Source organism: Eurosta solidaginis, chromosome 5 (genome assembly GCF_040869045.1).
Source record: "Eurosta solidaginis isolate ZX-2024a chromosome 5, ASM4086904v1, whole genome shotgun sequence".
Taxonomy (NCBI): Eukaryota; Metazoa; Arthropoda; class Insecta; order Diptera; family Tephritidae; genus Eurosta; species Eurosta solidaginis.
The window spans coordinates 35,815,745-35,839,625 of record NC_090323.1 but is presented as its reverse complement, the minus strand read 5'-3'; the positions used below and the strand labels follow the sequence as shown (position 1 = coordinate 35,839,625).

The 23,881-nt window shown below is 36.0% G+C and overlaps 1 protein-coding gene across 1 annotated transcript; it reads right to left on the bottom strand.

The window, feature by feature from the left end:
- Nucleotides 1-1,169: 1,169 nt before the first annotated feature.
- flr (actin-interacting protein 1 flr) lies at nt 1,170-23,832 on the bottom strand. Its single transcript, XM_067791766.1, has 8 exons — nt 23,643-23,832; nt 23,035-23,156; nt 16,933-17,023; nt 4,403-4,666; nt 3,735-4,333; nt 2,285-2,740; nt 2,069-2,219; nt 1,170-1,996 (listed from the first exon to the last, which is right to left on the bottom strand). The coding sequence occupies exons 1-8, from the start codon at nt 23,674-23,676 to the stop codon at nt 1,887-1,889; spliced, it is 1,827 nt and encodes a 608-aa protein (XP_067647867.1). The 5' UTR covers nt 23,677-23,832; the 3' UTR covers nt 1,170-1,886.
- Nucleotides 23,833-23,881: the final 49 nt, after the last annotated feature.

The window sequence follows — 23,881 nt, the reverse complement described above, 5'->3', positions numbered from 1 at the left end:
AGATGGCAGCATGGCGACATGCCTACAAACATAAATAAAAATTCCATCTACTTTGTTTTTGTAAATTCGATCGACAAATGTCAAAATCGTACTGCGCCGGAAGTTGATGTATCAAATCAAATAAAAAAAGTTTATAATCAGCTGTCCCATGCTGCCACCTTGTATAGTTCTGCCATGCACAAACCAGTTTCTGACCGAAAAAAAATCGTGTGAGTGCTCAGATTTAAAAGCAATGCGAAACGAGTAGGACGTGTGTCGCTTGCGAATAATGTCTGTCGAGGAAGAATTTAGCGAGGTTTTTCAAACATATTTCTGTGAAAATGAAGAGAATGATGATGATTTTTTCGATGATGTTGGTATCAATTACGAGGACGAACTACAAACATTGTTTCAAGCTGAAGGTCAAATGGAAGTGGATGAAAATATCATCTCCAGAACACTTCTAAGCAAGTTAGGACTTTCTAGTTTTCACCACGTGAAAGAGCGTCTCAAAAACTCTCGAAACCAGAAAAAAAGTTGAAATTTTTTTTGGAGTCATAAGCCACCTTTTCATAGGCCGGGTCACATATATTTTTTAGATATTTTTGGCGATGGCGTTTGCCAAAGCTTGAATTGGCTCTCGGCATTATATGTTTTGATCAACCCAGCGTTATTATGATGTCCAATGTCCTACTGTTTACAGCTTAAAAATATAAAATAAATTTACAAACCTGTTCCGGGTCTTACAAACCATTTTCCAAGCGAATTTGGATCAATATAGTACGATTTCAATCCGCTGTTCCAGTATCAGCATTGAAGCTTTTAGATTCTTTGGTACTTTGCAAATCCAATTGGTAGGTTCTTTGCAGGTGAAAATATGTATGGGTGGCACCTCTTACAAAGCGATGGCAGCTATTATGAGCCTAAAAGTAGGCAATGTGTATGTCTTTAAAAATTACCCTACAACCTGAACTTAAATAATACTTATCGGAATAATTTTGTTATTCTCGCTCGACACTCGAAGTAGGGTGGTCTGTAACTCGATTTGAAAGGAAATGCGATCCGAAAGCTGTCAAAATGCATCAATTTTTTTAAATCTACAAGAAGTTTCTTTCAAATCGAGCTACAGAGTAAAGCCACCGTTGTAAATCACGCGAATATAAGATAAAAACACATTAAATTTTTTTGACAAAATATTTTATTTTTTTTAGTGTGCTTTCACATTCGCGCGACAATATTTTACAAAATTTTCCCGTATTATGATAATATTTAGTTTCTTTTTTTTAAATGTTACAATGAAAAATAAATATTGTTGTGTGTATATAATAAAAGTAAGATGTTATGTATACACATTACTGCTTGATATAAATAAATATGTATGTATAACGCAAAAACATTTTTCCTAAACGCACACGCATTTCAATTATAAAAAATAAATACAACACGTACGGTAAGTAAACTTAGAAATTTAAATGCATAAGCTAAAAATTGATTTGATTTTGTTAGTTTCTAAAATAACGAAGTTTCTGAAAAGCTTATGGAGTTGTGCAAACAAAGTAATAATGCTTTGGTAAGCTCGTTGAAGCAGTAATTAGTAGTTAAGGTTTTTGTTTTCAAAAAAAGTTAGTGCAGACGAGCGCCATGGATGGCATATTTTACTTGTTGTCGGTGGGATAGTAAAGAACCGACAGCAGCACTATTTTGCGTGGTTAAAATTGTATAAAAAATGCGTAGAAATATCTTTGGAGTCAACATGACTTATGGTTATGCTATGGTCTTCATTATTTATATCTCGTTTATGAGCGAAGCAAACGGCGGCATAGTGCGGTATGTTTATAAACTATTAATGTAGTCGTTGCATTATCTTCTACTCTTTCCTCATTCATAAAGCTATTAAAGTTTAAAACTTAAATAGTTTCCACTTCCCAAACTTTTGTGTTGCAATCTTGGCCAGTAGAGATCACAGTGTTGTTATCCAACCACACTAAGCGTGTAATTTGCGATTGTGGATGAGCATCTAAAAATGAATAAAAAAAAACATTCAGTTATTTCGAAGCATGCACATGCGTTATGAAATTGCTGTACTCACTTTTAATAATAGTATGTTTGGCTGGATTGTTGACCGACCAAATAATAATAGTAGTATCTAACGAGCCACTAGCAACCAGCAGCGAATTGGGTGACCATGCCACCGTATTAACGCGCGCATTGTGGAAGCCCCATTCTTTGTTATGCGGCGGCTAATGAAATGTATACAAATTATTATATATTTATATATGAATAACTGTGAAAATTTAGCTCTCACCTTATAATCCTCCACAGCATAGAGTATGACTTTACGATTCGCATCGCATGCTACCAAATATTTATTATCAGGTGAGTACGCACAATCCGTGACAGGTCCTAGATGTTGCAATTCGGTTTTCTCTTCTAACGCAGTACCTTTAAGGGAGTACACATGCACTTTGTGATCATCACCTGTTACAGCAATATCCAAAGTTTCAGCATTAGCTGAAATTGAGCTAGCCTCATACTTGATGGGTAGGGAGAAGACCTTTTTATTGTCTTGCACAAGAGTCAGTTCTTTAACGCAAGCTAGAGCGATAATATTCTCATTACGTAAAATGGCCAATCCGCGTGGTTGGCAGTTGAGCTTGACAACATAATCGGTGTAGGTGTTACCTTCGATATTGATTTGACGTAGGCTATCATCAATGCCGCAAGTATAGATGTGATCGCCCCATGCAGCAATGCCGTTTATCTGGAAAAGTTATTGGACGATTGTTATTGCTAAGCCGGAGATATAAAAAATAAAAAAATGTAAGGTGCGATAGCCTCCGAAGAGATTTTAGGTCGAGCTTCTTGGCGGGACGGGACCCTCTTGTAGGAGGGACGCAACAAATTACATTGGGTTGAAGCCAAAAAACACAAGCAGGTCCTCAGTGAACTCCACAAATAGGCGTCGGACCCTTATGCCGTGAATTGGCCGGTGAATCCAGCAGTCGAAGAACAGTACCCAAAACTTGCGGAAGAGGAACGCACACTCCCCAGGGAAACACGATTCACTCTAGCTGAACTTCGATCTGGATACTGTAACAGGTTAAACTCTTACCTATCCAGAATCAACCCCGACATACAAAATGTATGCCCGCTTGCAATGTGTCCCCACATGACACCAAACATCTCTTTAATTGTAATGTGTAACCAACGCCTCTAACACCCCTCTCATTATGGTCCACCCTTGTTGAAAAAGCAAGTTTCCTTGAACTCCCGTTAGAGGATATTGATGAAAATTTGTGATCGGTCGCACCTATTGGATGGGGCGAAGCACTGCTACAACAACAACAACAACACGGGACCCACTTGTTTTATGCCGACTCCGAACGGCAACTGCAAGGCAGAAGAGTTTTCACTGAGAGCTTTCCTTGACAGAAATACACTTGGAGTGCTTGCCAAACACTGCCGAGGGGCAACACTGCTTAGAAAAATTGTCTTCTAATTGAAAAAACTTGTTTCTAAAATTTTGATGTTGCTTTGCGCGGGGGGTGAACCCAGAATCTTCGGTGTGGATGGCGGAGCACGCTACCATCACACCACTACGGCCGCCGGAGATATACTATTCTTTATATTTTATTTTATTTTGGATTCGCACGTTTTTGATTCAGATTTAAAAGCTTGATATCCAACAGGAACATTTTTTCGTTTTAAATTCTTTAATTTGCTTCACCCTTCATTCAAGCTAAACTAATATTTACCTGATTGCCATGCCCTGTGCCGCCAATACGATCATTCACACCACTACCAGAATTCCAATTTGTAACCACACCATCATGACTGCCCGTATATATGGTGCTGCGATCATCACTCAAACCCAGCACAGTTATCGGTTTATTGTGACCCTTAATAATCCTCAAGGGTTTTGTTGGATCATCAACATTCAGATAACTTATATTACCAGACAAAGATACAGTAAGTAAATATTCGCCTTGCCAGAGGCAAGATACTTGTTGATCATCGACGCTGGTACCCATTTCGAACTCCGTAATTAATTCACGCGTTTCCACATTCCACAAACGACACGTTTTATCACCAGAGCAGGTAAGTAACTGTGTGCCATCAGGTTTCCATGCAACAGCATAAACACCACCTTTATGAGCAGGACTACCGAATTCACCAATCAAATCAGAGGTGGCGCCATCATAAAGGAAGACTTTACCATCAAAACCAGCTGAGGCAAAGAACTTGCCATCGGGAGAGTAACGTACGGCTTGTACAAAGCGAGAATGCTCCTGTTTGGTCATTTTGAATTTGAATGGTGGTCCCTCAAAGACGGCGATTGTGTTGTCCTCGCTGCCTGTGTGACGCGAATGTATATAAAGAGTTAGCAGTAGATGTAATGTTAGTTTGTATCATTTAAACATACCAGTCACTATGCGAAAGGGACGTGCAGGGCGGAAATCACAAGAGTTAATAGGTTTGGATTGACCACTAATTTCACCCACCGATGTGCCAGTCTCAGCCATGAAAACATGTCCGAAACGTTCACGTCCCTCACCAACGATCACAATACGTTGATTATCTTGGGACCAAGCTATATCCTTAATAGGACCACCAATCGGCTGGAACTCATTCTTCAATATATGTTCTTTGTTCACGGTGTCCCAGATACGTATTTTGCCAGAGACATCTGAAAATATGGTTATTTATTTCGTTAGTTTATGAGGTTGCCTTTATCGCTTCGTTACATGCATATCGTCATTGATAAGCTCGTTATCGTTAAAGAAATGTTAATCAAATACATTTGTATTCCATACTAAGCTCATATACATCAACGTGCGATTTGCAACATTTTCGCATGGTATTTCTAAAAATCGCAGGTCAAGCGAGAAAAAATATGTGCCTAATAAGCACTAGATGCAATTTAAAACAAATAAGGAAGGCTAAGTTCGGGTGTAACCGAACATTACATACGCAGCTGAGAGCTTTGGAGACAAAATAAGAGAAAATCACCATGTAGGCAAATGAACCTAGGGTAACCCTGGAATGTGTTTGTATGACGTAATAAAGAGTATTTTAAAAGGGAGTGTATCATAGTTCTACAGGTGGACGCCTTTTCGAGATATCGCCATAAAGGTGGACCAGGGGTGACTCTATGATGTGTTTGTACGATATGGGTATCAAATTAAAGGTATTAATGAGGGTTTTTAAAAGGGAGTGAACCTTAGTTGGATATGTGAGGGCGTTTTCGAGATATCGGTCCAGGGTGACTCAGAACGTCATCTTTCGGGTACCGCTAATTTATATATATATGTAATACCACGAACAGTATTCCTGCCATGATCCCAAGGGCTTTTGATTTCGGCCTGCAGAACTTTTTCATTTTCTTCTTAATATGGTAGATGTCACACCCATTTTACAAAGTTTTTTCTAAAGTTATATTTTGCGTCAAAAAACCAATCCAATTACCATGTTTCATATCTTTTTCATATTTGGTACAGAATTATGACATTTTTTTCATTTTTCGTAATTTTCGATATCGAAAAAGTGGGCGTGGTCATAGTCGGATTTCGGCTATTTCTTATACCAAGATAAAGTGAGTTCAGATAAATACGTGGACTAAGTTTAGTAAAGATATATCGATTTTTGCTCAAGTTATTGTGTTAACGGCCGAGCGGAAGGACAGGCGGTCGACTGTGTATAAAAACTGGGCGTGGCTTCAACCATTTTCACAGAAAACAGTTATCGTCATAGAAGCTATGCCCTTACCGAATTTCACAAGGATTGGTAAATTTTTGTTCGACTTATGGCATTAAAAGTATTCTAGACAAATTAAATGAAAAAGGGCAGAGCCACGCCCATTTTCAAATATTCTTTTATTTTTGTATTTTGTTGCACCATATCATTACTGGAGTTGAATGTTGAGATAATTTTCTTATATACTGTAAATATATTAAATTCTTTGTTAAAATTTTACTTTAAAAAAATTTTCTTTTAAAAAGTGGGCGTGTTCTTCATCCGATTTTGCTAATGTTTATTTAGCACATACATATATAGTAATAGTAGTAACGTTCCTGCCAAATTTCATCATGATATCTTCAACGACTGCCAAACTACAGCTTGCAAAACTTTTAAATTACCTTCTTTTAAAAGTGGACGGTGCCACGCCCATTGTCCAAGATTATACTAATTTCCTATTCTGCGTCATAAAGTCAACCCATCTACCAAGTTTCATCGCTTCATCCGCCCTTGGTAATGAATTATCGCAGTTTTTCGGTTTTTCGAAATTTTCGATGTCGATTTCGTTCATTTTAAATATCGATCTGAGACGAGTGTGAGTGCCCAGGAACGTACGTAGCAAATTTCATCAAGATACGTGAAAATTTACTCAGGTTATCGTGTTTACGGACGGACGGACGGACGGACATGGTTAAATGAATTTCTTTTTTTGCCCAGATCTTTTTGATACATAGAAGTCTTTATCTATCTCGATTAGTTTATGCCGTTACAGGGTATCGTTATGCGAACAAAATTAATATACTCTGTGAGCTCTGCTCTGCTGAGTATACAAAAAAAAAAACGCATAAGACCGCTGAAGTTAAATTAAATCTGCAGTCAATGACGGATGTAGGAAATGAGCTGTTCTTCTAATCGCTCTATTAAATTCAAGTATATAATTATGCCAATATAAAAATCACTCAGTCTGATCGCCGTTGGCTTTAACGGCTTTTAGATTTCTGTTCAACAAAGGCGTTAACTAAATATTTAACTGTAAAATTGCAGTAAAAAGGAAAATAAAAGTTATGAATGAAAATGTGTATGTATGACGGTAATGAAAGATTTAAGTAGCTGAGTGAATGGGTAAACTTTCTTATTCAAACACGAAGAGCTCAGCAACCGTTGTGATAAGTCATATATGAGTCATTGACAAACAAACAACAAAAAAGGGAAAACACAGCAGCTTTAAACAACAAAGATAAGCAAAAACCACCAGTAAGCATCATTAGTAAAATAACTGTGGCTATTTAGCGCTGGGTTCTGATTCAAAGCGGCGTCACACTATGGCGCCTCTGCCGAAAAAGCCTGACAAAACAAAAAAATTTCTTGAAAGCGTTTGATAAACCTAAATACCTCAAGGGATTACGTATAAATAACTTTATTAAACACAAAACAAATAAAGGTGTCTAACTTGTAACCGAACATTATATACTCAGCGTGAGCTTCAATTGTACATTTCATTTCAGATAAATTACTTTTCTACATAACACGTGGCATCGCCCGTTTAAAAGAAAAATGTCTCCCCATTTCCTCTTAGAGTAAAACTGGATAAGTGAAATATCATTCATTCAAAACTATTTTTTGCTAAGTTATAGCCTTATTATTCTAGTCTACGACCCTTTAAACTTGTTTTATATAAAAGTTGCCGTGGTCTTTAACCAGGGATGCACCTTAACGTTAAGCTAATCGTTTATCAAAAAATTTCCACCGTTTTCGTTGAAAAACTTCGAAATATTATCGATAAAGAAATTATCAAGATAAATTGTATCTCGTTTTTAACCGAAACGAAAAGCTCTCGTTAACGTTAAAAACGTTAACAAAAACGTGATACTTTATGTTTGAATTGTGCTGGCAATGCTATAGCCATGGTGAAGCCGTAAGGTGGTAACAGCGAGCGGACATACACACAAACTCTATGTAATTTGTTTGTGTAATTCGGTGGTCGTAATGTCAAAAATACTCTGAGAAATGGTCGTACTGTCAAAATTCATGAGAAAAGTTGCAATCAGCACCTTTAATGACTCCGCCATCAATCATCATAGTTTGAAATTAATAATCAACATAAACGATTTGATTTCGTTTTGATATGGCAGAAAGCGAAACCAAATCATTTCGTTAATTTGACGTTCTTTACGTTATTACGTATTAACGTTAATTGTCGTAACGAAATGATATCGGTTCGTTGGTTAAGCATGCCTGTCTTTAACCGATCCCGTCCATTTTGACTAGAAATATTTTCTACTATAGGGAAAATTTGTGTACCCAATTTTATTACGATCTGTTAATTTTTTTTTGAGTTATGGCTCCCGAAATATAGAAAATTGCTTAGTCATAAAAGGGGTGGTGCCACACCCATTTTTTTTAATTTTAAGTTTTCCTTATTTATTGTTATAAATCCACTTGGGAAATTAAATACCATTGATATAAAGTCCTTTCTTGCAAAGATATAGCATATTTTATTCGTCCACGACCTTTTCAAAAATCTTTTATATAAAAGTGGGCGTGGTCCTTAACCGATTTCGTTAATTTTTCTTCAAAGCATTCCTTATAGTAAAGGCAACCTCTCTGCCGAATTTTGTTACGATGGGTTTAACGATTTTTGATTTATAATTAATAATATTTGTAAAATTGATTTTATCACAAGTGGGCGGTGCCACGCCTATTTAAAAAAATGTTTCAAATTTTTATCAAGACTTAATGGCAGTCCACAAGTCAAATTTCAACATTCTAGGTGTATTATTTAATAAATAATCAGGTTTTTTGTGTTTTCCAAAATGTTATATATATAAAAAGTGGGCGTGGTTATCATCCGATTTCGCTCATTTTCAATACCAATCTATTCTGGGTCCAGATAAGCTCGTGTACCAAATTTGGTGAAGATATCTCAATATTTACCCAAGTTATCGTGTTAACGGACAGACGGACGGACGGACGGGCATGGCTCAATCAAATATTTTTTCGACACTGATGATTTTGATTTATGGAAGTCTCTATCTATCTGGACTCATTTATACCTGCACAACCAACCGTTATCCAATCAAAGTTAATATACTCTGTGTGCAAATCACGCTGAGTATAATTAAAGTTTACTAGGTAAATACGCTCAAAGTTGACAAATTTTCAGCGTAGGAAAAATGTGTGGATTTTGTTTTTTTGGTGTATTTTAAATGTCTTTATAAATAAAGATGCAGTTTACTGCTTTCATGTACGAAATTTTGGGTGTACACAAAGATTTAAATTCGTTTTTTTTTCGGTAAAAGTTGGCGGATCTCCCTGTTTTATAGAAAGCCTATTTCTAAACCCATTTTCAAACTTTGATGGACAATAAAAAGAGAAGTCCAAAAAATACTTCCCTGAAATTTACAGTAGTGGATCCATAGATATCCAATTATCGGAATTCAGAAAGTCCACCTGCGTTCAGCAGCGATTCCACCTTTTTACATCAAATACTGTTGTTTCACCTTAGGTGCAAATGCGCGCTTGATCAGGTATAGATAAAGAAGGCGAATTTTGCTCGGTCGTCCCTTGTCAAATTTGGTTAAGAGACAATCAGGTCTCGGCGTTGCGCAATTTTTAGTTTTATTTTTCGTTTCCAAGTATTCGGTTATTAAAACAAAGTGCAAAGTATTTTTAAATATAGATCAAAAGTAAAAAAATGGCAAGTTGTAATATGTTTCTAGAAAATTCGGAGGTGTTCAAAGCTACGAAGACAAAAGATTATTTCGTATGAATATATTATGACAGAATGAACAATACAACAAAGAAGACAAAGGCCTGAAAGAAAAAAAATGGCTTACTTTACTTTAAAATACAAGGATATTGGCAAGAAATTAGTCGTTCAACTTCAAGGCTTATAAATACGCATGAAAGCTGGCTAGCTGGAATAAGTTTTTTGGACGAAGAAACACCTGATATATCAACCAATCGAACTAGAAGGGACCTACAAAACCAATGAAAAAATATTCGGCCTATCGCCATGGCTCATCTCTTAGAAGCATCGGCTGTTAAATAAATAAAAAACGGCGCAAAGTCAAGCCTCATATGACAGAGGTTCAGTGCGACTGATGAGAATCAAAAAGAGCACTCCCACACCGCCAAATGTCAACATGGACATACATATATAACTATAGATATAAGAACACTTGTAAAATATCCCTGGTTCGACAAAAAGAAGACCTTTTCAACCAGCCATCTCTTTTGACGCGCATAGCTCGGAAATTCTTTATTTTTTTAGATAAATTTTCCAGTGACGATGTCTATGTTAAGGTAAAATAAAATGGTCACATTACAAAATGATTTAAATATTTTACTGAACAATAAAATCAATTAAATTTTAAGATGAGTCTTCACGCATCCTGTATCTACATTTATCTTAAAGCTTTGGCGTTCGAATTTCAGTATAATCTAAATTTTTACAAAAAACAAAACGGCTATCGAGTTTCGCAAATATTGGTAAAACGATTACTAAGATACAACTTTTTATCATGAGTGGGCAGTACCACGCGCTTTTCATAAATTCATTGGTTTTGTCTTTTACTCAAAAAAATTTTTATTGAACAACTTTGATTTTGTTATTAATAAAATATTTGGTTTTTTCAATATTTCAAAAATATGTATGTTAACTTTTATGAATTTAAAAGTACCCTGTTAATATGGCAGCCTGTATATATATTGTTTTTAAAGCATAGACATTTGAATGATCAAGTTTCGTAGAGATTGATAGCGTGCCTACCATGATACAATTTTTTTAAAGTAAGTGGGCAGTGCCACGCTCTTCATCAAAATCACTATTTCATATGGTTTTATGATTAAATCCATCTTTCATATTTTTCCTTCAGTTTCTTACTAAAAAAATTTAGTTTTTGCATTTTTTTACGATTTTTCGATTTTGACGAATTATTATGAAGCACCCTGTTTCTGTGTAATCCTATGTTTTGAACTGTTAAACGTTCAAACAATTAGCTTTAGTTCAAAAGATATAATTTTTGCAAAGAAAAAAGTCAAAGGGCGCCATAGTGCGTCGTCTAAGTGCCTTAATGACGCTGATACTTTGCTTTTACTAAACATTCATGCTACATAATAATTATTAAGCATTTTATGCTGGCTGAGCAGAGATAATGCAATGCGATTCAAGTAGCAAAAACAAAACTAAACATTGAATAAAGTAAATAGAGAATATGAGTTTAAATCAGAACAGTCAAAGAGATAATGATATAGAGTTGGTAAAACAATTTGAATGTATTCAGGTATACAAATAAAGTATGTGTAATATAGGTCCGTCATACAAAAGCACAATACATGCCCTACTGGAACAACAACAGGTAGCAACAAATTCGTAAATCTTAAGTACTGTAACATAAAAGAGAAAGGCTAGTGACTGAATGCTGGGCGTTAAAAAAGCTAAAGTGTAATGCACTGCTGTGAAGCTGCTTAGGAGAGCGTAACGGCTGCTGTGTAACAAAAAAAGATATACAATACATATGTAGTAGGGCGGGTCAAATTGTATGGGAAAAAAAACTTTAGCTGCACATCCAGTTTCTGAATCTATGGGTCATACTGAGTAATATTGTCCACGGGACCATAGGTCTGAAATGAATTTTGAGCCTCCCTAATTTTGTTAGAAAATATTTTTTTTAGAAATTTTTATTATTAGTTTTGTTAGAAAATTTTTGGGCTATTTAAAAATTGATTTTGCAATATGGGAAAGTAAAATATTCGTCGATTTTTGCGATTTCCCCCAAAAAGAAGCGATAAATGCGAAAAATAGTAGGAAAGCGCCCTATAGCGACGAATATTTAACTTTTCCATATTGCAAATTCAATTTTCAAATAGCCCAAAATATTTTCTAACAAAGGGAATAATAAAAATTTCTAAAAAAATATTTTCTAACAAAATTAGGGAGGCTCGAAATTCATTTCAGACCTATGGTCCCGTGGACAATATTACTCAGTATGACCCATAGATTCAGAAACTGGATGTGCCTTTTCAACAATAAATTTCACCCACACTGTTGTTGTTGTTGTTGTAGCGATTAGGTTACTCCCCGAAGGCTTTGGGGAGTGTTATCGATGTGATGGTCCTTTGTCGGATACAGATCCGATACGCTCCGGTAACACAGCACCATTAAGGTGCTGGCCCGACCATCTCGGGAACGATTTATATGGCCACATTAAACCTTCAGGCCATCCCTCCCTCCCCACCCCCAAGTTCCATGAGGAGCTTGGGGTAGCCAGAGCCTCGTCTGTTAGTGAAACGGGATTCGACGCTCGAAGGTGAGGTTGACAATTGGGTTGGAGAAGCTATATATTGCGCTACACAACCCCTTGAATCCCAGACTAATCCCACACTTGAATCCCACACTAATATGTAGCGTAAAAAGATCAGGGACTAGATTCTTATTTAAAAAATTAATTTTCAAATGTTTTCCCACTATCACTGAGAGTTTTGTTTCATTTATTGCCTAAGGTTGTTTTAAAACTGTTATTTTGTGACCGAAATAGAAAATCTCTGCAATGGAAAACTCTCGCCTGTTCTATTAGAATTCACATAATGTAAACTTAACATTATGTTGTTATTCGGAAAATATTTTTCTTCGCAAAATTTAAATCAGAAAAATTATACTACATCCTGATAATATATGTATTTTTGGGACTGCAGGACTATTTATAGAACCATTTTTAAATTATTGCTGGACTGGTATCAGATGGAGGCTTTTTATGTAGTAATCTTGGGATAATTCCGGGACTATTTCGAGATCATTTCATTATTAATTGTATTTTTTTCGATATTGTTTTAGGAACTATTTCGATATCATTTTGGTAAGATGTTAGGGAACGTTTCGGTACCATTTCGTGTTAATGTTGGCACTACTTTAAGACTGTTGTCGAAATCATTTGTGAATAATGTCAGTGCATTCATTTAGCAGAGTTCGGAAAAATTCATTTATTAGCGCGATTTTACTATCAGAATGCTATTGGTTCATTATCTATGTTTTATCGGCTTGTTATCGATTACAACTTTTATCTAAGAGTTATGAGTGTACTATTGGTGAATTACGGACATGTTTTCGGTTTCGCAATCGAAAAGTTGTCGACATGTTATAGAGAAAATATAGGTTTGTTATCGAAAAATATCGCTTCGTTTTCGCAAATATATAAATTTCTTATCGAAAGGCTATCGATTTTTTATTGAAACGTTATGGAGTTGTAAACGTATCGTTTTGGTCTATACGCACAACATGGCCATGCCAGCGAAGGCTTTTGTTTCTTTGTTGCCCGCACGTTTTTTGATAGCAAATCGATGTTTTGATAACAAATCGATATTTATTCGATAACAAATCTATATTTTGCCAATACGTTTTCCATAAACAATCGATGTCATCGCAAACGTTTCCTATCCATAACAAATTTTTAACTATTCGTCAATAAATCGCTGATAACTCATATGCCAATGTACATATGTATGTATGTATAACAAGCCCACAAACCGTTGTTGTTGTTGTTATTTTTTCTTTCTTTTAGTTTTCTCTCCCTTAATTCCCTTTCGGCATTGAGAACTGTTATTCGCGATCTCTGCTTAACTCTCCAGTGGATTAGGGGGCTTAGAATATACCCGCGACAGGTATGCCTGTCGTAAGAGGCGACTAAAATACCGAACTGATTCAAGGGGCTATGTAGCGCAACCCCCTCAAGGGGTTGCCAACGCAATATATAGCTTCACCAACCCAACTGTCAACCTCACCTACCCGTAGCGAATCCTGTTTCTTTAGCAGCAGAGGGTCTGGCGACCCTAAGTTCCTCATGGAACTAGGAGGTATTGCAAACGTATATGCGCAGTAAGAAAAAAGACTAGGATTTTATAAGACTATTGTAACAAAACTTCTTACAGAATGAAAAAATATTTTATGTAGATGACAGAAATAACTCGATTAGATTAATTGCTATTATAAATTGTTTTTACAGTGAAAATATAACAAAGTATGTTACAGTATTAAATTGATATCTCTAACAGGAGGGGGGGGGGGGGGGGGCATGGCTTAGAAGGTTCAATGTTGTCATATTAAATCGTTCACGAGATGGTTGGGATTGTATATTAATGGTGCTTGTTACCGGAACGTACCGGATCTATATCCGCAAAAGAACCATCAACATCGATAAAACACCCCAAAACCTTCGGGAAGTTTCTTTATCAATACAACAACATCTCTGCTTAAAACACATATTTCCAAATCAACATGCGAGTCAAAATATTTTATCCATTTAAATTATTAAGCTATGAACATTTCTCACTCGCTTCCACGATACTTATTGGTGGGTCTATTTCTTCTCTTTCGAAGACCTACAACTTTCGAGAATCGAACCGAAGTTCATATACTCCTGATGTTAGATAGTTATAAGTTGGTACTATTAGGTCGTTGATTCGAGCAGACCTGGAGAATATTAGCTTATCATATAGGTAACTAGGCTCCTTATACATGATAAGTTGACAAAGGAAAATGCTGTTTCTAGCTTTCAGATATTCGAAGATTTCACAGCCCAGTAGACGCACTCTCCAGCTGGATATATGATCAAATCTAGCTAAACCGAATACATAATGTGTAACATGATTAAATGCTACATCAATTTTATGAGCAGACTGGGAGCTCAGTTTACTGTACACTAGCTCAGAGTAGCCTTGGGGTACCCTGTCAATAGTGGTTTTAGACCTGAAGTTTCGGAGCCGACTTTGACAAGCTGGGATCTACCCGTCAGATAACTTCGCATGAGCCGCACTGCGGAGCCATCAAAACCAAAATATTTTTTTAATTTTAAGCACAGCAGGTCATGGTTCACAGAGTCGAAGGCTTTTGAGAAGTCAAGTAGGCATAATAAAGTCAACTGGTTTTTGTCAAAGGGTGCCCTGATGTCGTCTAAAATTTTTACGATAGCCGTGGAGCAACTGTGCTTTGATCGGAAGCCTGACTGGAATGGTGATAGCAGACTATGTTTGCTAACATGGTCTTGAATTTGTTCCGACAACAATATCTCAAAGACTTTCGAGAGTGCTGGCAAAATGCTGATAGGCCGAAAGTCACTAGGACAATCTGCAAACTTAGTTTTTGCAATGGGTATAACCGTGGCAACCTTCCACAAATCAGGGAAGCAGGAGGTAGTAATACTGTGGTTGATAATATGCGTCAATGTAGGAAGAATGTACGGGGCAATTATTTTAACAAATTTGAGCGGTATATTGTCCTGACCGATTGCGTTGGACCTTATTTTATTTATGCATCTCGCCACATCAAGTTCCGAAACAGCTGTAAACTCAAATACTTGACAAACAGGAACCACATATAAGGGAGGGGTTGGGAAACAGGTATTAAGACAAGACGGGTTAGCTTGGCTCACAAAAGCTGCATTAAGATCTTCAGGATTAAGGGAACAGTCAGAACTCTCACTCACATGTACACGAAGTTTTTTCAGATTACGCCACAAAACATGATTAGGCAACGATATATTCAACATTTTACTGTAGTAGTTGCATTTTTCTCTCCTAATATAGGCTGTGGTCTCATTTCATGTAAGTTTGTATGCACGCCAATTGGCGTCGCTTCGGTTTTTCTTCCAGAGGGAATAAAGCTTATTGCGCTTGATAATCACAGCACGGTCGGATCTATTAAACCAAGGGCAAGAGGAAGATCTGCTCGATTTGTGCTGACAGCTATGTAAGACTAACATGCTAACCTTATATTGGATGCGCTCAATTAGACAATCCTATACTCTGATGTTGGACCGATTATATTAAAATTTACAATAGCTTAACAAATATAGACGCGAATTTTTACACTAGCAAACAAATTATGACACAAAAGTGAATAACATTGCGAGCCTAGGATTAAGCGAATCAAAACAAAAAGCATCATACATAATAACCCAAAAATGGTATTAATTGATCGAAGTTGAAAAGCTGTTATGTGCCAACTACTTTTTAGCCGGACGACGACTAATATACATAATATACATATACAAGGCGTCGATAACCTCCTAAGAGATTTTAGGCCGAACTTCTCTTCTAACTTGCGTCGTGCTACTTTGAACTTTTTTTTTTACAAATTCTCGGGACGGGATCTATATGTTTTACGCCGACTCCGAACATCTGCAAGGCAGATGAGTTTTCACTGAGTAGGTTTTCATGGCAGAAATACACTCGGAGTGTTCGCCAAGTCCCTGCCGGGGGGCGACCCCCGATTAAAAACTTTCTCCTAATTGAAAAACTTGGTTTTGATGTTGCTTTGCCCGGGAATCGAACCCAGGACCCTCGGCGAGGTAGGCGGAACATGCTACCACCACACCACGGCGGTCGTTAACTTATTATGAAACAATGAAAAGAAACTGGATTTTTTCTTGCAGTGATTTCTAAAAGTATTTTTAGTTATTTTTATTTAATGATTAACGCAACTGTGAGATGCTACGAGTGAAACAAAGCAACACATAGTATTAGATAAATATATTTTTAGTAACTAAAAATGCAGCACGCGCGCTATAATACATATCGCTCATTTACTTCAATAGTGTCATAACTCAAAAAACACAACTGTTGAGTTAATAACATATAAACTTACCCAATATCATGATCTATGTTGTATAAAAAAATCTATGTGATCAGTTAAAAATTTACCACGTGCTATAATAATGAAAATGTGCCTTTATATGCGCAACATATGGCATTCAAATCTTTGATTGGCTCTCCTGAAAAATTGTGTTTTTTGAGTTATGACACTATTGAAGTAAATGAGCGATATGTATTAAAGTGTATGGATTGTCGATAAAAGGGCAAAGCCGGCTATCCAATATATGCAATACCGCATAACTGACTTTTACGATACCAAGCAAGTGGGCTGTAATTTACTTAAAAGCCAAATATTTGTAGAAGCTGAATGCCTTTTCGAATACGTCTAGATGTATATCCTCTCATAATAACGTCCTACAAGTATGTTACTTATGTTATTAAAGAAATTTCTATTCTTCGAATTTTCGCGAAACGCAACTTAAACTTTTGACGATTAAACTTTGGACACTTTTTGATCACAATGTTGGTTATGCTGTTTTTACAAGTTAGATATGCGGTTTTGCACTGCAAACGATCTTCAAAACATATACATATAGAAAAATGTATTTAAGCGTGTGTGTATTTACTTACCGCCTGATGCAATATAAAATCCACTTGGTGAATATTTGGCTACATTGACGGCACACGAATGTTCCGTATAGACATCAGAAATTGCTGGATTCTGTCAGTGACAATCAGTGCATATAGTCATGGAAGTTACAAGTAGAGAATGAAAAACAATTTACAAAAACAAGCAATGTTCCAACAACAACACAAGATATTAGTAGCAATGGAAACGTTGTTGTTTGATAAATTCGAGATAGGTAGGCAAAATTTTCGTTAATATACACCATTAGATAAATTCGTTGATGGGAGAAGTGAAGCGCAGGCCATACCCACATTTTATTTTAATTTTAGGCCAAATTTTTTTGTGTTGTTTTTCAAGTTTTTGTTTTTCGTTCGTATACGAAGAAAATGATGTTGTATCGAGGAAAAAATAAAAATATCATTAAAAAATGAACGAACACATTGCGTTTGTTGTTGTGTAAAATATTTTTTGGGTGGAAAGACAACAGCCGGCGTAGCAGAAATGTTGGAATCATGAAAATAGAAGAGAAAAACGAATAAGTTGTAGAATTTTTTCAGACAAATTTTATGTTTTCCTATTATTTAATATTAAGTTATTTATTCAGAAAAAAAAATTTAAAACCAAAACATATTATAAAATGATGTATAAATCAGGGGTGCATGACTTAGAATTGGGTGAAAATACGTATCAAAAAATTCAACTCAGATCTGATTTGGGATTAAAAAAATGTTTTATTTATGGTCTACCTTTTCGAAATCGAATTGCAAATATGCAAAAATGAAATCAGAGATAAAAAGCTATATTTGATTTGAATGAAGGGTGACATCAGAAATAAAATTGTGTCTAAATTCCTCTATAGTTTCTTAAAAAAACAAAAACAAAATAAAAACATAATGCTCTTGTTGTTTGGTTTTCATCTCTAAGGCCAACATTGCCTACGACAGTAAACATCCAATAGTGCTAACTAAGCAAAATCCAATATCGTTACTCATCTTTAGAGATTCTCTCTAGAGATTTTGGATCTTATCTGCCCGAAGCCTGGCAAGATCAGTACTTCGACACTGCCTTGTGTGTTTCAAATATGGGTGATCTACCAGCAGTGAGACTTCAACCTATCAGACCATTCAAACACAGCGGACTAGACTATGCTGGGCCCGTTTTAATAAAGGACGTTGAACAGACTTGTATTCTGACTGCGGCTCAACTTTCATTGGAGCCGAAACAGAACTTAAAATTTGCTTCGAAATTCAAAAATTAGAGTTACCCGAATATTTGGCAGCTGGACTGGCTAACGAAGGAACCACCTGGCATTTTATTCCGCCCGGCTCACCTAACTTCGGTGGTTTATGGGAAGCGGGTGTAAAATCCGCAAAGCATCATCTGCGACGAGTTATGCGTTATCAAAGATTTACATTTGAAGAATTAACCAGGCTTTTAGCCCAAATTGAGAGCTGCTTCAACTCACGACCACTGTGTCCTTTATACGGCCAACTTGCCGACAACCACGCGCTAACTCCCGCACATTTTCTTGTTGGAGAACCAACAACCTGTGTATCTGAATATGATATACTAGCTTACGAGGAAAATGCTTTAAGCCGCTGGAAGTTAGTTGAACGACTTAAACAGCATTTTTGGAAGAGATGGAGCAGTGAGTACATTCACACCCTACGAACACGTTCCAAATGGTCTCATACTAATCGAAACCTAGAAGTTGGCGACATTGTTTTACTGCAGCACGAACGAAGTGCACCAGGGTACTGGCCCTTAGCGAGAGTACATCAAACCCATCCTGGGACAGATGGATTGGTAAGGGTGGTTACACTTTTACTCAACGGTAAACTGCTGAAACGTCCGATATCCAAGGTGTGTCTGCTACCAATAATGGAGTCTACCAACAAGGACCAGGAACAACCTGATGCACAAGGTAGCACCTAAGGACTTCAAGAACAGTCGTTCTTAGTGGGGGAGAATGTTTGGTTTTCATCAACCTACTTACTTTGTTTTATCCACATTGCTTACTTATCTCACCTTGTACTTTACTACCCCTACTCCTAAAATTTCTCGATTAATCTTAATATCAAGGATTCATCAGCACTACTTGTTAACCATCACTACTTTGACAAAAAAAAAAAAACCTAAAATCAATGTAGTGAGTTCTTTTTTTCTATTAATGTATCCAACACTTGTTTCTTACAACAGTGTAAGAGCTAGAATTATTTTGAAAAAATTTTCGGTCGCTTCGTGTCTTGTCTTGGAGACAAACCGGTTTCACTGTTTATTTATTTAATCACTCCATCTACGGATACAGACAAATTAGATGTACATTTATTTTAGCAAGTTTAACATACAGTCAGTATATTAAGTTTTATGACAATACCTATGTAGTTAAAATAAATTCTGAACTATATTGTTGATGATGGCCGCATGGACAGGATTCCGAGCACCATTGTTGAAGTTTGGTTATATGTTCGAAATTATTGGTTTTCAATTATCATACCTTTGTAATAGTCGGAAGCTCACAACATGCAGGTAATGGCATCCATGATAAGCTTTAAATTTTAATTAAAATTTTGTAATCGTTAGTATAATATCGAATACTGGTATCGCCTGTGGTCGAAATTCGACAAACGTGTATTTTTTTTCAACTCAGTCTATGCATCAAGTGTTGGAAATATAGCAAACTGGTCTAACTTACTTAACTTTTTCTTTAAAATTTTGAATTTGATCTAAGACTTTGTACTTTTTGATTGTATTTTCTTAAATTTTCTACAAACTTTTCACACGTAATTATAACGTTTTGGTATGGAGCTCCTTAAACCAAAATATAAAAATTATGTAAAATCAAATGAAATTGACATAGAATTATGGTGAAATTACTTAAAATTGAATTGAAAAATAGGTCTTTCCATACCCGGAAGGTCCCTGTTAGCGCGCTACCGAAGTTAGTTTTGGGAGCTCGGTTCCCCAGTAGGCCTATATCACCCATATACATATATCGCCCATTTACTTCAACAGTGCCATAATTCAAAAAACATGAACTTTTAGTTAAAAACGAAGAAATTTGCTAAAGGAATTTAGCCTATTTCACGCCACCCGTTTAATTTTGTATAAATACATATCTAATATGTAAGTGTGACACAAAACAAAAATTTCGAGTAGAATAGAGGATACCTTCATAAAAAATAAAATAAAAATATAAAAAAATTATGTAATGAGAAAGGAGGCAGAGTTTACTAAAAAAAATGTTTAATTAAAGTGAAGTGAACAAACAGCTCCATATAAAAACGCAATAAGTGCACTTAGACTTTTTTCCGGGTTTTAATGTGATCATTGTGGAAATATGAAGATTCTATAGTTCGGATATTTAATGTTGGGTTTCCCATTGAGATCCAAGTACGTAATTAATCTGTATTAAATTTGGAAACACTCCATTTCATTAATATATATGACCATATCTACCATAAGATATCGTCTGTGAACAATATAATACTAAGATATAACAAAGCAGAATAAATTAGGAAGAAAAGAAAAACAAACAAAAATATTGAAATTATTCACGCAAAAATATTTACTAAAATAAAATTGATTTCACAACTTTAAGCGACAGAAACAAATTAGGGTTATGGGATCTAAGCATCCGATTAATGGATATATAATCCAACAAAGTTAGCCTAATAATAAATATAGTGGGTAATATACTACTATGCAATACGGCCGCTATGATGCCGGTTGCCGCTTTGACCTAAAATCAAAAACGTTTTTGGGACGTTTTTTTGTTTCGTAATTAGCATAAAAGGCAATTGCCATCATCCAGTGGCAAAATCCTGAGCCAGATAAATCCAGATAGAAGTCTGGTTCAATTTGAGAGCCAGATAATTTGTTAATTACTTCTTTTTAGTTTGGCAACGCTGCCCTTAATAAACCTAATTTTTGAAAAATATATGTCGCTGCTTAACCCGCTGCTCGCCGTATGAGTTAAATGAAAAACTGCGGCGACATCTGCCTATCACATTTCACGTATGCGTAAATTTCACTTCTGCTTCTCAAGTCTCTCAATGATCCAGAGCATTCCCGTGAGAATTGAGCGTGAGCCGGAGCTGTAAAACTTACTGGAAGACGGCAAATATAAAAAATGTAATGTTATATTTTTGTAACTTTTTTTTTTGTTCAGTATAAGACGTACTTTATCTAAAATGAATCTGCAAATGAAAAAACATTTTCGCGCAAATTTGCCATTAATTGTTATAAATAAATAAGTTAGTTTCAACAAAAGTTAACTCATTATTTGTGATTTCATGATTTTTGAAAACAACTAAAATAAAAAACAAAGAATCTGTTAAATAATGTATTTACTTGTAAGTGAACTTTACCACAAAAAATGGGCCGGTCAAAAATTAATTCTATTTACGATTTTTTGGTACGCTACAAATTATTTTGGAACAATTTTTTAGGATTTTGCTAGAGGCTATTATAGGTAAGTGGCAACAATGGGAAACCATATTTGTATGTAGGTGAAACATTTGTGCTTTCGGATTTAGCGGGGATACATAAAATTTTAAATTCACATTAGAACACTTTGATAATTGTTCCCAAAGACGGCGAGCTTGTGCATAAAGGTTCAGGACTTTGAAATTCGCATTAGAACACTTAGATAATTGTTCCCAAAGATGACGCGCTTGTGCACGAAAATTAATTACGATATTTGTATGAATTGTTCGAGTTTACAAAAAACTTGTTCTATTAATTATAAACAAATAGTTATATTTGTTAACAAAACTAGGCCTATGCACTGCGGCTGATCAATACGAATCGATTCATATAACTTTTATATGATTTTACGTATGCTAAGTATTCGAAACAGCCTGTCAATTGATTGTATGGAAATTTTGTTAGTGTATTAATATATAGATGTTGTCGGAGTGGACGCGCCGGCGAGCAAAACCGAATCACATTTATTTTATTAATAATGGTTTCGGAATGGACGTTATTTTGTGCAGTACGTGTAAAATTATCACACAACATTTAGGGCTGCACTGCATTGGAGGTTGGGAATGACGTGTTTCGAAAATACTCTCAGTAAGCAAAACTGGGCTGCCCAACGACCTCTAGTTGTGACATCTTAAGTGTTCAGTTTCGTTCTTCTTCTGAAAAAGTTATAACTGTTTACCCTGTATGCTATCCAGAGCAAAAAAACACATACTGGAAAAGGCTGCAGGCCTGACATAATGCTGCATTCAGAACTGGCCAAAGAGTTCAAAATTAAAGAGCACAACAAACGCTGGACAAGCAGTTTTTGCTGGAACACCTTGGCAAAAAGCATCTTCACAAGCACTATGATAAGATCAGGCACCTGTCAACACGGCCGTTTGATCCGGACAAGCATAAGTAGGCCCACTACCAAGGGAGCGATAAGGACACTCCCCGAAGGCCTTGCGGGGTGTTACCGATGTTGATGGTCCTTTGCCGGATGCAGATCCGGTAACCTGCACCATTAAGGCACCAGCCCGACCATCTCGGAAACCATTTAGTATGACCACATGAAACCTACAAGGCAATACCCCCTCCCACCCCCTAGATCCATGAGGAACTTGAATCGCCAGAGCCTAAGCTCTTCGGTTGGAGAAGCTACTTGTTAAAATACATTGGCGTTCCTACACAACAAATACCAAGAATATTTACCAGGAGAGACATATGAACTAATAAGATTGGGAACATCAATGAATCTGACGTTGGAACGCTGCTACACCACATCAGCGTTGAAAGGCTTGTTTTTTACTAGCGAAGCGTTTAATAAATTTTCATTGGACTGCAGCTGCCAGAAGCCAAAAATAAACAAGCGTTTATTAATGTATATAGGTGCATTGAAAAATAGCATATAAAAGTTGGATGTGAACAAGATATGTATAATTATAGAACATATGCAATATATACTAAATGCAATGAAGCTAGCAGTGAGTGCCGTTTTGTTTTTATCAGGTAGAAGATAACGATTTCCTTAAGCGATAAATTTACATATGTATGTATAATATACAATTTAAAACCTAAAAGATAGCGATAATTAAATTAGTTCTATACACGAAGATAAATTAAATTTGTGAACTCACCTCAATGTTCCTTATAATCACCGAATTTCCATTGGCATAGAGAAAATTCTTTCCTTTAGGATCACTACCCAATACAATAGGTTGACCGCGTTGGGTGCGTGGCAAAGTGGCGTAGATAAATTCTATAGGAGCGAAGCGACAAGAAAAATTAAAAACACATTCTTTTGAAACACTGTGCTAGATTTGTTTTTATAATTTCAGTTATTTAAATATCACAGAATCAATGGGCGCTCAAAATGAATTAACAATTCCACACATACACGAATTATAATTATCACAGAGCATGGAACTTAAGTAAAGTGGGGGGAAGGCGAATACTTATTGGATTAGCTGCGAAAGCCGGCAATGCATCTACAAATACACCTATTAATTGGGCACCTAGTCTATTTGTTGTTGGTAATCCACTGCTTCCGCTGGAGAGTTGCAAGACAGTTCAGTATTCTTTTGCCCATATAAGCACATAAAGTGCTTCATAAACATTGGTTTAATATTGCCACTTCCCCACTTCAACCACTGGCGCCCACTGACTCATGCTTTTTATTTTTGCTCTATATTTGATATATTTATTATAATTTTTTTTTCGATCAGACGATGACCGGCCAACTCACTATTTTGATAGGCTGGTTTTTGTGGTTGTGACATTGTTGCTATTTTAACACACTTTACAGCTTATTATTGAATACACTTTATATAAACTAAATTAGTTTATTTTTAATACAAAATAAATGTTTTTTAAAGAATTAATTTCCAAGCACAAATTGACACCACCAAAATCTGACTGAACAAAACCGACTAAAATTTTTGTCTGACTTGCACTGTAGCAGTGTTGCTGCAGCACGTGTGGGTT